The following is a 17,216-nucleotide window of genomic DNA, read 5'->3' as shown; positions in this document are numbered from 1 at the left end:
TTTCGCCCTTTTTCACAGAAACAAGTTGTCGTCCTAGAATCTAAGCCCCTACCAAATTTCACAAGGATTGGTAAATTTTTGTTCGACTTATGGCATTAAAAGTATCCTAGACAAATTAAATGAAAAAGGCCGGAGCCACGCCCATTTTGAAATTTTTTTTTATTTTTGTATTTTATTGCACCATATTACTGGAGTTGAATGTCGACATAATTTACTTATATACTGTAAAGATATTAAATTTTTTGTTAAAATTTGACTAAAAAAATATTTTCTTTTCAAAAGTGGGCGTGGTCGTTCTCCGATTTTGCTAATTTTTATTAAGCATACATATAGTAATAGGAGTAATGTTCCTGCCAAATTTCATCATGATATCTTCAACGACTGCCAAATTACAGCTTGCAAAATTTAAAATTACCTTCTTTTTAAAGTGGGCGGTGCCACGCCCATTGTCCAAAATTTTACCAATTTTCTATACTTCGTCATAAGTTCAACTCACCTACCAAGTTTCATCGCTTTATCCGTCTTTGGTAATGAATTAGCGCACTTTTTCGGGTTTTCGAAATTTTAGATATCGAAAAAGTGGGCGTGGTTATAGTCCGATATCGTTCATTTTAAATAGCGAGTGAGATGAGTGTTCAGGAACCTACATACCAAATTGCATCAAGATACCTCAAAATTTTTTCTAGTTATCGTGTTAACGGACGAACGGACGGACGGACATGGCTCAATCAAATTTTTTTTCGATCCCGATGATTTTGATATACGGAAATCTATATCTATCTTGATTCCTTTATACCTGTACAACCAACCGTTATCCACTCAAAGTTAATAAACTCTGTGAGGTCTGCTCAACTGGGTATAAAAATAATCGTGATAGTTAGACTTGGATAATAGCAAGAGCAGGAAAAGTAAGGGGAAAAAAGGGGAAGGGTTAGCCATCATAGGGCTATTTCATGTTTGTCTAAACGTTTACAGGGTCAGCCAGAGCTGTTTAAAATAAAGTTTTAATAGGCCACATATTTCTTGTTTGACATCAATGAATTTCTATAAAATCCGATTTTTTTACATAGTAGCTCTAAAACATCAGATACTTTATATTTTTACGCCAGCCACCATTTTCAGCTAAATGAATCTACCTCCTAACGTTTCGTTTACATGGATAAATGTAAATAAATAGATAAATTTTTCTTAATTCAAATAATAATAAAAACACATTGTCCTTAGGTAGACTACGTTTAAGGTAGTTTCAGAGTAATTTTCTTTTCAGGGGAAAAAACTAGAAATAACCAACGGTGGAAGTTGAAGCGTTATTATGAAATTTTACGCTTTCTACAGGGAGCAATATTTTCTGGGGCACCAAAGTTATAACAGCTCCAGATTGGTTGCCACTTGACCAAAACCTCCTGCGACCCGTCATCATTAAGTGCAAATAAAAAATAAGTAAGGAAGGCTAAGTTCGGGTGTAACCGAACATTACATACTCAGCTGAGAGCTTTGGAGACAAAATAAGGGAAAATCACCTAGGAAAATGAACCTAGGGTAACCCTGGAATGTGTTTGAATGACATGGGTATCAAATGGAAGGTACTAAAGAGTATTTTAAAAGGGAGTGGGCCACAGTTCTATAGGTGGACACCTTTTCGAGAAATCGCCATAAAGGTGGACCAGAGGTGACTCTAGAATGTGTTTGTACGATATGGGTATAAAATTATAGGTATTGATAAGGGTTTTAAAAGGGAGTGGCCCTTAGTTGTATATGCGTTGGCGTTTTCGAGATATCGACTAAAATGTGGACCAGGGTGACCAAGAACATTATCTGCCGGGTACCGCTAATTTATTTATATATGTAATACCACGAACAGTATTCCTGCCATGGTTCCAAGGGCTGCCCTGCAAAAGTTTTCGTTTTCTTCTACTTAATATGGTAGTTGTCACACCCAATTTACAAAGTTTTTTCTAAAGTTATATTTTGCTTCAAATTACCAATCCAATCACCATGTTTCATCCCTTTTTTCGTATTTGGTATAGAATTGTGGTATTTTTTTGCATTTTTTCGATATTGAAAAAGTGAGCGTGGTCATAGTCGGATTTCGCCCATTTTAAATATCAAGATAAAGTGAGTTCAGATAAGTACGTGAACTAAGTTTAGTAAAGCTATATCGATTTTTGCTCAATTTCTTGTGTTAACGGCCGGGCGGAAAGACAGTCGGTCGACTGTGTGTAAAAACTGGGGGTAGCTTCAACCGATGTCGTCCATTTTCACTGAAAACGGTAGTGGTCATAGGAGCTATACCCTTACCAAATTTCACAAGGATTGGTTAATAATTGTTCGACTTATGGCATTAAAAGTATTCTAGACAAATGAAAAAGGGCGGAGCCCCGCCCATTTTGAAATTTTCTTTTATTTTTGTATTTTGTTGCACCATATAATTACTGGAGTTGAATGTTGACATAATTTACTTATATACTGTAAGGATTCTCAATTTTTTGTTAAAATTTTACGTGTTCGTCATCCGATTTTCCTAATTTTTATTTAGCACACATATACTAAGTAATAGGAGTAACGTTTCATTATGATGTCTTCAACGACTGCCAAATAACAGCTCGCAAAACTTTAAATTACCTTCTTTAAAAAGTGGGCGATGCCACGCCCATTGTTCCAAATTTTACTAATTTTCTATATTGCTAAATGAATTTCTTTTTTCGCCCAAGTCATTTTGATATATAGAAGCCTATATCTATCTGGATCAGTTTATGCCATTACGGGGTACCGTTATACGAACAAAATTAATATACTCTGTGAGCTCTGCTTAGCTGAGTATAATTACTCAGACCTGCTGGACTGCAGAAACTTCCAGCAAAAATAATCTACACCACGTCCGGTTTCTGCAAAATATCATACTTAATTTATTGCACTAAAATGCTCTAATTTGGTAGTACCGTGAGATTAAAGATTTTTCTAAATTTTCGGTAAACACATTTCGCGCTATGCTTAGGTGGATATCGTCATAGGCCTTACTACATATGTTCAAAGTCAATCATACTAAAACTTTCTAACTTGTTATTATTACTTGAATAGCAATATTTCTTAAAAGCTGATTAGAATTAATCCGATAACCTAGATGTGCTGTTATCAGATTAATGGTCGTTTTGAATTTTATCATACTTGTTCAGTTTCATTGCTTTTTTTATGTAGAGTCTTCTTTGTAGAAGTCCGACAGCAGCTTTTGTATGCATTGTTTACGAGCTACACAATAGCAACCAGAAAAGTGAGCACGAAATCGTTTGTTAACTTTGAACCGCTGCCCAAGGTATTGGGCATATGGCAATTTGGTAATTCAACAGAGTTTTTTTTTTCCAAGAAGAAAGTTTAGTAATTTCAACCGAACCCATCTCAAGTTAATACAATTCTGTAAAAATGTTATATTGTCAATCAATCTAACTGATTTTTGTGTTGAAAGTACTGATTAAATTGATAATTTCAACAACGAACAAACGCCAGTATTATGTAAATACATAAGCAAATTTTAAGGAGAACCTTGTGCTCACGGCCCTTACAACTTTGTTCTTATTACCATGGTGCCGCAAAACTCTCTGTCATATCAACAGCCTTCACTGATATTCTAATGTTGAAGAGAATCTGTAATTTTAACAGTTTCAATTGGTATTCTTGGGATGACAGTAACAATTGTTAAATTTACAGAGCTACCGCTTTCGTATGATGAAACATTTTTTTAACTGTTGAAATGGGCAATTCAGAATCAAAAATTTGTTCGAAGATGAATCAAAATTGTTTATAATAAAATGTAAGGCGCGAAGAAATTTTAGGCCGAGCTTCGCTTCGAATTTGCGTCGTGCTCATTTTTAATTTTTCCTAAAAATTGACGGGGCGGGACCTACTTGTTTTATAGGCGCTACCATCACAACATGGCGGCCGCCAGTTGACGCGAGTTGACCCGTAATTTAGTTGATTTGGACTTTAAGTGTAGCATTAAGTATGTGGAACTAATCAAAAAAGGATGAGCCGAAATGATTTAACATGTTCGTCTGTCACTTTTCATAGTTTAATTCGTCTCGCAGTTTTTAAGATGTTCTCATGAAATATAGAGCGCATGGATTTTTTTTAAATTAGCTCTCAGGGGAGGGCTACATAAAAAAAATGTTTGCTAAAAACTCAAATGGCAGGTGCTTTTTATAAAAAATAATTTTTCCCTTATGAGGATTGTTGAGCGGAATATATAACTAGTCATCTTTCAAAAATATTAATGCCCAGCAAAGATTCAGAGCCCAAAAAGAGTCCAGAAAAAACATTTAAAGCTGAGCATTTGCCCTCAATATGAGCTCATGTAAGAGTCCGAAATAAATGTATTTGCCTTCTTGGGATGGTCGTCCGATATGAGCCTAATTTCATATATCTTATATCTTATGAGTCTTAAAAAGAGTAATTTATGATAGTGGAGTCTGAAAAGACTTTTTAAGATGATTTTCACAATTATTATGACTTTTAAAAGCCTTACGGTAATGAGATATTTTGACATTGAACGAACCTGTGTGAAAGTATAATATTTGGGACAAAACCTTTAAAATAAAACGATTAAGAAGGCAGTTTGTATCCATATGTAGGTCTTACAGAGTTCAGTGTAGTCAACGCTAATTGGGGACAAAGGATTCGACATGCCAGTCAAGGAATAACGCGGATGCCAAAAACACAAAATGCAAAAGACTTACACCTCCAGCGACAGTAAACTAAATAAAAGCAACAGAGAGACAAATTATTATATAGGTAAAAATATATTTCATCGCGAACTGGGAACGAAGTCCATTATTATTGAATTTTCATTTAAAATTAGTGATCTGAAATAGAAATTTTTGAATTTTTATTCCGAAGCTGCTTACCTAACAAACATTCGGAGTACAAAAAGAGTCAAAAAAGACACCTGAAATGAATCTATTTCCCTTCTTGCGATATTCGTGCGATATGAGCTTTATTTCATATACAATTTTATGAGTCTGAATAGGAGTTATAAGTGACACACTAGCCCCATAAACAGATCATTTTCTACACTTACACTTATCGAAATCAGAAAAGACTAATTTAAGATAATTTCCGAGCCATATATGACTCTTGCAAGCATTGTTGTATATAACATTGGAGCTGCGAAGCATTCGCGACTCTGTGTGAAAACATTACCTTAGGGAGAAACCCTTAAAGTAAACAGAATAAGAAAGCAGTGCGGATGCTTTTTCGATTAGTGTATACCGATATCAGTGCAGTCAGTGCTAATTGGAGACAGAGGATACTGAATAAGTACATAGTGTTGAAGTAATGTGGAGGTCAAAAATATTTACACCGATAAGATGCAGAGACTTGACTTCCAGACTAGATGCCAATATAAAAAACTAAGAGCAAGGCAGGTTGTAAGAAAAGCAAAACACCATTTCATCGCGGCTCCATTGTAATTGAGTTTTTATTTAAAAATAAATGTTCGGAATGAACATTTTTGAATTTCTATTTCGAAGCTGCCTATATTATATATATATATATATATATATATTTAAGCTGCTCATAATATTTTCAAATTTGAGTCATAAAAGAATCCTACATAATTATAATTCTGAGGCTCATATTTTTAAGATACTGCGGAATCATTGCGGACTCCTTCTACGTCATTATATGAAATCGATCCCGAGATAGTTGGGCTAGTTCCGCAAGGAGATAATTCCTTAACGTACCATGTTTACATCCCAAAAAGGACTATCAACATTGATAATACCTCAAAAAGCTTTCTTCGAGTCTGATCGTAGTTAAAATAACAACCTCTCCGCCTTACTTGCTCTTAGCGTTTTAACACATCAAAAAGCACTCTTTGAGTCTATTCATAGTTAAAACAACGGGTAGGTTACCCGTCTTTACTTGTTCTAAGTATCATTGTGAGTAGACGTTTTCCATTATGCTGATAGATTACTATTTTCAATCCTATCCCGATGTTATTTCTAGAAGAACTTCCACTCAATTTAGTTTTATAAATTCAGATCTTACATATACTTTGAGACCCCCTTCATAATATTAAAACGAAAAGAAAGAACATATCGTCGGTCCGAAGACTAATGGCCGAGACACAATGAAGTTTTTCATATAGATGCGTTCCAAAAATGTTATGCATGCAAGGTGTTGCGTTTGTAAATATAAAGGACTTTGCAATTAAAGTTTATTTCGCATTGCCTATTCACATACAAAATTTTGCGAAGCACTGTTATAAACATTTTCACTATACAAGGAAAATACTATGCTAACATATTTTGTGTCCTATTCATTCGCTAATTTGCAGGTTTTAACTGTGAAAAATCTTAGAAAATAACCAGCGAGTGGGAAAAATAATTTCATTTGCAAAGTGTGAAAGTGCCCTTAGCCAAAGCAAATGTCGAATTCTTCTTCTTATGCTTTGCTCGCAAAAAAAAAGTTGAAAGTTGTGTACTTTTTCATGTCAGATGGCGGCAGGGTCGCTCAATCTGCCGTTCTCCTTAAAAATACATTCATTCTACTCATAATGCATAAGATTGAGTTAAACGCATCTATGTATGTATACGAAAAACTTCTTGTGTGACGGGGCTTTAACACTCTTCTGTTCTTCGTGTGAAAAACTAGCCAGTTCGCTGTTTGCATTGAAAACTAACGTGGAAGACTAACACTTTTCAGTTGTTCATGTGGAAGACTAAAAAAGCTCGTTAAAGAAAGGATACGACTTGCAGGTTCTTGCGAATATTATTGTTTGTCTCCATTTTTTACGCTGGTCACTTTTTTATACAATAAACTTATAAGAAATAGTACCGTGCAGAATGTAATAAACCTGGTCATAATTTTTCACGAATCTAGCGATCCCTTTTTATTTTGGATCAAACTACCCAAATAATTTATTTAAGTATAATAAATTAAGTTTATTGATTAAAAAAAAGTGTGACTGACAATACGAAAATTTTTTCTGTAGCGTTATATTTTGTTTCGAGTTAATTGTACAAAAAAGTGATGAGGTAAAATATATAAATAATTTTGTCACGAATAAAATGAGGCTCTAACTTTTCATATACCAACTGTGGTTTGCGAGATATTGGTAATTCGTTTATTTTGCATGACTTTGCCAAAAATATTCGCCGGACCCTGCAAATCTTTACCTAAGCTTTCCTTACCGAGCTGTATTAGCCTTCCGCACGAACAACTGAAACGTGCTAGTTTTTCATGCAAACATAAACCGTGTTAGTCTTGCATGGGAATTTGAAACGTGCTAGTCTCTCATGGGACCGACGATATATATGGAGTATTCCATCCCATTTCGACCAATCTTGAACCCGACCCCTTTAGAATTGGCTGAAAGTTTTTCTTCTTTTTCTAGCTTACGAAAGACGTTTTTCAGAATTTTTTCAAATTTTTTCATCCAACTCAAAAAAGTTATGAATTAAAAAAAAAACACCGTTTTTGTTTTCAAAATGCTATAACTTTTTCAAAAATTGACCGTTTGGGATCTTTTTTTTTAATTTATTTTTAAATGTACTTTTCGGAAAAAATACAAAAAAATTTTTAAAGTTATTTTTTTGTAATTTTTCAGTTTTTCGAATTTCGCCATTTTTTTTTTTCTCATAAAAAACTTAAATCAATTCTGCAATCATCCCCACTAATCCCGGAGTGGGCCGATTATTATTTTTTTATTTAATTGAAAAAAAAACTTTAAAATTTTTTTTGTATTTTTTCCGAAAAGTACATTTAAAACCAAATTTAAAAAAAAAAAAGATCCCAAACGGTCAATTTTTGAAAAAGTTATAACATTTTGAAAACAAAAACGGTGTCCAACTCAAAATAAGCTATAAATTTAAAAAAAAAAACCGTGTTTTTTTTTCAAAATGCTATAACTTTTTCAAAAATTGACCGTTTGGGATCTTTTTTTTTTTTAATTTGTTTTTAAATGTACTTTTCGGAAAAAATACAAAAAAATGTTTAAAGTTTTTTTTTCCAATTAAATAAAAAAAAAAAAAAATAATCGGCCCACTCCGGGATTAGTGGGGATGATTGCTGAATTGATTGAAGTTTTTTATGAGAAAAAAAAATGGCGAAATTCGAAAAATCTCGAAAAAATGAAATATTACAAAAAATTACGAAAAGTATACTTAAAAACAAATTAAAAAAAAAAAAAGATCCCAAACGATCAATTTTTGAAAAATGTATAGCATTCTGAAAACAAAAACGGTGTTTTTTTTAAATTCTTAACTTTTTTTGAAAAAATTTGAAAAAATTCTGAAAAACGTCTTTCGTAAGCTAGAAAAAGAAGAAAAACTTTCAGCCAATTCTAAAGGGGTCGGGTTCAAAATTGGTCGAAATGGGATGGAATACCCCATATGTATGTAGCTATGTTATGGAACGTGATAACGCCGTTTATTTAGTTATTTTAGAGCTAAGTACTACAGTTATGCCTTCGTAGGTTTGTTAAGGCTATTCCTTGTGGTTTATTTGCCGCTTATCTTGTTCGATATTGTATTAGCGCCAATTCGAAAAGGCCAATCTCAAAATCGTTACAAATGGGCAAAGGCATATTCTTCGCTTTTACACGGCTTACGAAATAATTCGCAGTCACGGGATTCAGTTTGTGTTTACATGTAATAAAGAAAATTTATATTGATGAAAATATTGCAATTAGCGACAATAAAGCAATAGCAATTACATGAAATAGCGAATATGCCCGAAGAAAATGGTACATTGCAATAAACTCATTGATACGAACATTTTATATACATACGAGCATTTATTTACCTTGAAGATTTTTCCATATCTAATATAAAATAACATAAATATAGCTTAAAAACTAAGAAAACAAGCCGCAGAGGTTCGTGTCTCCGCTACTAAGCACAACTCGTTTTGTAGCGAGTTATTTAGTAAGCACTGCCGCGAGTCTTCAATACTTACCGCTAGATGGCTCTAACTCTCCTTTGCGCGCCTAGCCTAGAGAGTTACAAACAAGCATACATAAAAGTGCAGCTAATATAAGCGTGTTAATAACAAAAATCTTGTTAAATTTAGGCAATTCACAAGGTGTCCTATTCGCCGTATGTGGTATTCTTTAAAAAAGTTTTATATTGAATTCGAATCTTAAAATTTGAGATGCATGCGACTCTCTTGTGAATTGCCCAATTATTTAGTGTTATAAGCGACACAAGTGCGTCTAAGTGTTATATCTCGATCTGTGACTCACTCAGAGCCACTGCTGAGTACTTGCTTTGTACAAAATTTTAAGTGAACATTTTACAAGATAAATTACTTATTTCTACAGATCTGAAGTCATATAATGTTCGAGTACAAACAAATAAAACAGCAAATGATAATAAATCTGAGCCATCAAACGATTTTGATATATCAACTGAACAAACAATGTTTTCACAATCAAGTTTAAATGATAACGACAAGAATGGTGAACAGAAAGAAGGCAAGGGCGGAGAATCGTTGAATATATCGGCAATAGAGAAACAAGAGCAGGTAAGTGGGGAACCAGTTTTTTGAAAAAAAAAAGAAAAGTTTTCAGTAGCTTATGCAATTGGGTTGATTTTTAAATTTACTTCAACAATACATAGATACATAAATCTACAAAAATCTTAATGGTGTATCTAACCAGTGCAGAAGTTAAAAATTTTGCCCGAAACCAATTAATTCCAACGTAGCGTCGATGATGTTCATGTGATTTTCACACCACGAAACCTAACTGAGACTCAGAATATTGACAAAAATCACAATAAGGCTTGTTCTATACTGTCCATTCGTGATTCATTTGCCATTCGTTAGTAGTAAATCAGAAAATTATTCTTTTAGAGCTGCAATATTATTGCTGGGCTCACTTTTCATATATTGTTCCACCCGCCCCCGCAGACAGGGGTCCAGTTTATACCCACGTTATACATGCCAAAGTTAAAGGTTTCCTAAAATCCACGGGTACCCAATACAGGGAAAGATACGATTACTCAAAGATATCAAGCTGCAATGAAGGCTACCACTGGCGAATTGCACCATTGTCTGTAGAAACTGGTGCGTGGGAAGCTGGAAGTCAAGTTTTAAACTTTATATATTGTATAAGTATACTTGTATGCAGGTTTCATCCTCTCTTTGGGGAGTTTCGCGGTGTCTGAGGTGACTTTATATCTGTAAGTTCACAATAAAGTTTTGCCTTGAATATAACGTCACCAATGATATAGCAGTCACTTCATCTATGCTGCGTTATTCTTAAATTGTTCAACTGATTCCTCATTAAGAGTGGAGAACAACTGCATGTTTAGATCCAATATTACGTAAAGGTTGGATTTACATCGCTTAATTGTGATTCGGCTAGTAACAATTTCAGTTATTAATCCCTTAGTACTTGTATTGCATTTTTAGCATTGTATCTCGTATCTGAAGATCCTAATGATTAGAGCGAGAATAAAATTCAAGGCTCGGTAACCTTCGAAGAAATTTTAGGCTGAGCTTCTCTTCCAATTTTTTTTCGTGCTCCTTTTAATTTTTCTTACAAAATGGCGGGACTGCACCTACACCGACTCCGAACGGCATCTGCAAGGCTGATGAGTTTTCCCTGAGGAGCTTTTCATGACAGAAATAAACTCGGAGAAAAGTTTGTTTCTAAATTTTCGATGCTTTCGGGGTTTTAACCCAGGATATTGTGTGTGGTAAGCAGAGCACGCTACCACCAAACCACGGCCGCTGCTTGAACATGAAGCAGCGTTAAATTTAAGAATGGCGTTACTTGGATGTAGCTTTCGACCAACCGGATACCATTATCCTCGTACTTCACCAAGAGAGAGTGTAAACTTTGGAGACAAAATCTTATTTTTCATGGATACATACAAATGGTAATAAATACTAACCAGGGTGACCCAGAACATCATCTGCCGGGTACCGCTAATTTATTTATATATGTAATACCACCAACAGTGTGATTCCAAGGGCTTTTGATTTCGCCCTGCATAACTTTTTCTTAAGTTATATTTTGCGTCAAATAACCAATCCAATCACCATGCTTCATCCTTTTTTCGTATTTGGTATAGAATTATGGCATTTTTTTTTTTCATTTTTCGAAATTCTCGATATCGAGAAAGTGGGTGTGGTCATAGTCGGATTTCGCCCATTTTCAATGCCAAGATGAAGTGAGTTCAGATAAGTACGTGAACTAAGTTCAGTAAAGCTATATCGATTTTTGCTCAAGTTATCGTGTTAACGGCCGAGCGGAAGGACAGACCGTCGACTGTGTATAAAAACTGGGGGTAGCTTCAACCGATTTCGCCCATTTTCACAGAAAACCGTTATCGTCATAGAAGCTAAGTCCTTACCAAATTTCACAAGGATTGGTAAATTTTTGTTCGACTTAAGGTAATAAAAGTATTCTAGAAAAATTTATTGAAAAAGGGCGGAGCCATCCCCATTTTGAAATTTTCTTTTATTTTTGTATTTTGTCGCACCATATCATTACTGGAGTTGAATGTTGACATAGTTTACCTTTATACTGTAAGGATACTCAATTTTTTGTTGAATTTTAACTTAAAATTTTTTTTAGTTGGCGTGTTCGTCATCCGATTTTTCTAACTTTTATTTAGAACACATGTGGTAATAGAAGTAACGTTCCTGCCAAATTTCATTATGATATCTTCAACGACTGCCAAATTACAGCTTGCAAAACTTTTAAATTACCTTCTTTAAAAGTGAAAAAGTGGGCGTGATTATAGTCCGATTTCGTTAATTTTAAATAGCGATTTGAGATGAGTGCCCAGGAACTTACATACCAAATTTCATTAAGATACCTCAAAATTATCGTGTTCACGGACAGACGGACGGACGGACAAAGCTAAATGAATTTCTTTTTTCGCACAGATCACTTTGATATATAGAAGTCTATATCTATCTCTATTACTTTATGTCGTTACGGGATACCGTTATGCGAACAAAATTAATATACTCTGTGAGCTCTGCTCAGCTGAGTATAAAAAAGCACAGAACCCAATTATTTGAAAAAATAATAATTGTTCTGGCCTTGAGCTCGATTCGAACCGTGATTGAAAAAATAATTTAATAATTTATCGATAACATTGACGTTAATTTTCGTTCAAAAGCGAATTATGTTCAATTGGTGCTATTTCTGTTGACATTATTACACATCATCTATATGTTTGGTGTATACGTTTTGTCTATATAAGGAGAAAATTATGTATAACGCAACGAGTCATTTTTTCTCGTAAGGAAAAATTGTATGATATTCATTCACCTCAGTGGGTGGCAGTAAATAAGAGTGTCTTTGTGAAATTTTTGACATTATATGGTAGTGAATAATAATGTGAGTGACGCAAAGTGTCACAGCATCATACATAATCTGGCCATAAGTTAGGGAGCTCAATATTAGTTTGATTCACGACATGCTTCAGAAAGATTTATCACTGAACCAGATTATTCGCTCACAAAATATTGTATGGAATTTGAACTTGTTGGCTCGTTATTGTGGACCGATATATGGACATAATGAAACCCTATAAATGCAAGTTTACACTCTTTATAGAAACTGTCGTATCCGAAATCAATCCTTATCATCATCAGTAATGTGTTCTGCAACAGCTACAGCTTTTATGGCATGCAATGTAAGTGGATTTGAGATCAAAGGAAGACAGTAATTCCGTAATAAATTACCCAAAACTACGTTTTTTTTTTTACAGCTATACTCGTTTTATACCTATCTCGGCAACTTGGCTATAATAACGATGATGCCACCATCATCTTCCACATCTTCGCTATGTCCGCATATTTCCTATGCATAATGGGTGCTATCGTTTCGGACAGTTGGCTTGGAAGATTCAATACGATATCTTATTTTTTTATTGTTTACGTCATTGGCGGAGCATTGATTTCAGTTCCACCGTTAAATTTGCCTGCCACGGTATTTACCATGATTGGTTTAACATTGACTGCGATTGGAGCGGGTGGCGTACAGCCATGCCTTTCCGCATTTGGTGGCGATCAATTTGAAATGCCGGCGCAGGAGAATAAAATAACATCATACTTTTCACTCTATTATTTTTCAATTAATGCCGCAGCATTATGCTCCTATATAGTAACGCCAATATTACGTGAAGATGTTCATTGCTTTGATGAAAAGGAATGTTACTTGTTGGCGTTTGGAGCTCCAACTTTGGTTGTGGGTATTTCTGCAAGTAAATATTTTTTATAGAATATATATATAATATTTAGTACTTAGAAAAATGTCAGGCGGTTTCTAACAATTCTTATCTCTTTAAGTTGTATTCATATTAGCTCGTCCATTATACAAAATTAAACCACCTTCAGGAAATATGGTCGTATTGGTCAGCAAAACTATTGCCGTAAGTATGGAACTGTGGCGCTGAAAACTCATACGATTATCATCTAATATTTCCCTCTTCAAATAGGAAGCTATCGCTACGAAATGGCAGGAAAGAAAGACAAATCCACGCGAACATTGGCTGGACTACGCCGATAAAAAGTACGATCATCAACAAATTGAAGGCATAAAAGTGTTGATGCGTGTCTTAGTACTATTTCTACCACTGCCATTTTTTTGGGCGCTCTTTTGTCAGCAAGGCTCACGCTGGACACTACAAGCTACGCGAATGAATGGTGATATGGGATCATGGAATATTAAGCCTGAACAAATGCAAATGTTTAACCCTTTGCTGGTTCTCATATTCATACCACTTTGCGAGTTTTCTGTTTATCCGCTTTTAAATTTAGTCAGATTTCGAAGTCCTTTACAAAAACTTAGTTTAGGTGGCATCCTTGCTGGGATTGCCTTTATTATTTCAGGATTAGTTGAAGTTAAAATGCAGGTAAGCTGCTACATGGGCTTTGCGAAAGCGCGTAGTTATATTTTAAAAATTTTCTTCGTTTAGGAAACCTATCCAACTTTGCCATCGGCAGAAATTGCGCAACTTCGTGTTTACAATGGCGAACTTTGTGATTATACGATCACTACGAATTTGGCCAACTACGAGTTTGATATCAATTCCCTAGAAACTTATGTAAACAAAAGTATAAGTATAGACTCATCTAATGGTCTAAATTTACAACTCAAATTTAACTCGAAGTCGCTTCATAATTGCGCGTCATTGCCAACACAAAGGTGCTTTCTTCAATCTGAAAAATCGTTTTATGTACTAATGAACTCGAGGAATACAACACATCCTATAATATGCGCTGAAGACACCATAGCGAAGCCTATTCGTGGTCTTCCACTTGCACGTGTTTTAGCCAATGTAAATTCAAGTCGCCGAATCCATTGGATGAATAGTAAAGGCTCAGTTGAGCATACAGAACATGCTTCTCAGCGTATTTTAACAGCATTCAAAGCGGATAAATATCAGTTGTTGATCGATAATGTTATAATCGAAACTGTAAAACTTGAAGTTGGTGGTATTTATACGATTTTAATAGCAGAGGAATCTTCAAGCGAATATCATAGTAATATTGTAATTGTAACAAATCCCAACTCGGTGTCTATACTTTGGCAGATTCCACAGTACGTTGTTATGACTCTTGGCGAGGTCTTGTTTTCAGTGACAGGGTTTGAGTTTTCATACTCTCAAGCGCCGGATTCAATGAAATCAGCGCTGCAAGCTTTCTGGCTGTTAACAATCGCATTTGGTAACGTAATCGTTATAGTTGTTGCTGAATTATCTCTTTTCGATTCACAGGCGTACGAATTTTTCCTCTTCGCTGCTTCGATGTTGGCAGATATGATTATATTTATGTTTATTGCATATCGGTATATGCCAAACAATCCAGTACCCAGCACTGAAGAGGAGGTTATGAAAGCTATGAGGAGTGAACAACTTATAACCGATAATTTAGCTGAAACAATTAATGAGTAAATAAGTTGGCCCTATAATGATATTGTATTTTATAAAAAAATTGTATATTATTACCTTTGTTTTTTACTTCATTGGCAGCTTTTAAATTCGAAAATAAATACAAATAGATCGTTTATCATATGTAAAAATTATTATGGAATTTACAAGGTCTCCTTGTTGTTGTTGTTGTTGTTGTTGTAGCGACAATGACAGTCACTGAAGGCCTTGGGGAGTGTTATCGATGTTGATTGTCCTTTCCCAGATACAGATCCCGTACGTTCCGGTAAGAAGCACCATTTAAGGACTAGCCCAACCAACTCGGGAACGAATTGTTATGACCACATGAAACCAGGAAATACCGCTCTCCCACCCCCTAGATTCATGAAGAACTTTGGGTCGCCAGAGCCTTGGATATTAAAGAAACAGGATTCGCCACGGGTAGGTGAGATTGACAATTGGGTTAGGGAAGCTATATATTGCGCTGGCAACCTCTTGAAAGGGTTGCGCTACATAACCCCTAGAATCAATTTGGAATTTTAGTCGCCGCTTACGACAGGCATACCTACCGCGGGTATATTCTAAGCCACTAACCCGCTGGGGACTACAAGGTCTCCTAATCGTCGTATGTGAATACTTAATTTTTATTTTTATTAATTTTATATTGGAATGCATGGTAACAAAATACCACATAAGATTTTACAACGAATATCTACGACAGTCTAGTGAGCTACCTAAATATTTGATGGAGGGGGATGACCTAAGGGTAAAATCGTTCTGCAGATGGTCCTAAATGGCACTAGTTACCGTAACATACCGGATATATAATCGGCAAAGGACCACTTTCGGGGATTATCGCTAAAACAACAACACCAGTAATGTTCGCTTGTACAAAAAATGCAATTCATATGAGTTATCATAGAAAATTGTTGCATACTTCAAGGCGGAAAACTGTTTTTTTTTATACTTAGCGTGCTTTGCACACAGAGTATATTAACTTTGATTGGATAACGGTTGGTGGTACAGGTATAAAGTAGTCGAGATAGATATAGACTTTCATATATCAAAATCATCAGTATCGAAAAAATATTTGATTGAGCCTTGTCCGTCCGTCCGTTAGCACGATAACTTGAGTAAATATTGAGAAATCTTCACCAAATTTGGTACACAAGCTTATCTGGAATAGATTGGTGTTGAAAATGAGCGAAATCGGATGATAACCACGCCCACTTTTTATATATAACATTTTGGAAAACACAAAAAACCTGATTATTTAGTAAAGATTACATCTAGAATGTTGAAATTTGACATATCGACTGATATTGAGACTCTTGATAAAAATTTTAAACAAATTTTAAAATAGGCGTGGCACCGCCCACTTGTGATAAAATCCATTTTACATATATTATTAATCATAAATCAAAAATCGTTAAAACTATAGTAACAAAATTCGGCAGAGAGGTTGCCTTTACTATAAAGAATGGTTTGAAGAAAAATTTACGAAATCGTTTAAGGACCACGCCCACTTTTATATAAAAGATCTCTAAAAGGGTCGCGGACGAAAATAATAAGCTATATCTTAGCGAAAAAGAGCTTTGTATCAATATAATTTTACTTTCTAAATTGAATTATAACATTAAATTGGAAAAAAGTAAAATTTTTGAAAATAGGTGTGGCACCGCCCCTTTTATGACTAAGCAATTTTCTATGTTTCGGGAGCCAAAACTCGAAGAAAAATTAACATACCGCAATGAAATTGTGTACATATATTTTCCTTGTAGCAGAAAATATTTCTAGTAAAAATGGTCGGGATCGCTTAAAAACCACGGCAGCTTAGATATAAAACAAGTTTAAAAGGGTCGTAGACTAGAATAATAAGCTATAACTTAGCAAAAAATAGTTTTGGATCAATGATGTTTCACTTATCAAGTTTTATTGTAAGAGGAAATGTGGAGAAATTTTTTTTTAAACGGGCGGTGCCACGTTTTATGTAGAAAAATAATTTATCTGAAATGAAATGTACAATTGAAGCTCACGCCGAGTATATAATGCTCGGTTACACCCGAATTTAGACACGTTTACTTGTTTGTTATAATGTTGGAATCATTCCCGGTTTGGTTTAAGTTTGTTTTGGGAATATTTTCACAACAATATTTAGAAAATTTTGAGACCATTAAGGGTGACCATGGGATAATTCCGCAGCGATTTCGATATGATTTCGTGATTATGTTAGCGATTATTTTACGATCTTTTTGGTGTCCTTTTTGAAATGATTTCGTGATTATGTTAGCGATTATTTTACGATCTTTTTGGTGTCCTTTTTGAAAT

General features: G+C 34.7%; 1 protein-coding gene across 2 annotated transcripts; it reads left to right on the top strand.

Annotated features, from left to right (window-relative positions):
- Positions 1–8,534: 8,534 nt before the first annotated feature.
- Positions 8,535–15,003, top strand: LOC137251011 (peptide transporter family 1-like). 2 transcript variants are annotated; one of them, XM_067784854.1, is made up of 8 exons: positions 8,535–8,737; positions 9,314–9,516; positions 12,572–12,650; positions 12,726–13,220; positions 13,306–13,388; positions 13,455–13,871; positions 13,935–14,685; positions 14,736–14,978. In XM_067784854.1, the coding sequence occupies exons 1-8, from the start codon at positions 8,722–8,724 to the stop codon at positions 14,837–14,839; spliced, it is 2,148 nt and encodes a 715-aa protein (XP_067640955.1). In that variant the 5' UTR covers positions 8,535–8,721; the 3' UTR covers positions 14,840–14,978. The 2 variants fall into 2 exon arrangements, with proteins under 2 accessions (XP_067640955.1, XP_067640954.1); XM_067784853.1 differs by having other exon boundaries at positions 13,935–15,003.
- The last annotated feature ends 2,213 nt before the right edge of the window (positions 15,004–17,216 follow it).

Source organism: Eurosta solidaginis, chromosome 4 (genome assembly GCF_040869045.1).
Source record: "Eurosta solidaginis isolate ZX-2024a chromosome 4, ASM4086904v1, whole genome shotgun sequence".
NCBI lineage: Eukaryota > Metazoa > Arthropoda > Insecta > Diptera > Tephritidae > Eurosta > Eurosta solidaginis.
The sequence above is the reverse complement of the archived record's forward strand: the minus strand, read 5'-3'. Positions and strand labels throughout refer to the sequence as shown.

What these genes read in the sequence shown, in the direction of transcription:
- LOC137251011 (XM_067784853.1), top strand. An exon ending in GGTTGTGGGTATTTCTGCAA is followed by an intron (nt 13,221 to 13,305) that starts GTAAATATTTTT and finishes TATCTCTTTAAG; the next exon opens with TTGTATTCATATTAGCTCGT. An exon ending in TAGTTGAAGTTAAAATGCAG is followed by an intron (nt 13,872 to 13,934) that starts GTAAGCTGCTAC and finishes TTCTTCGTTTAG; the next exon opens with GAAACCTATCCAACTTTGCC.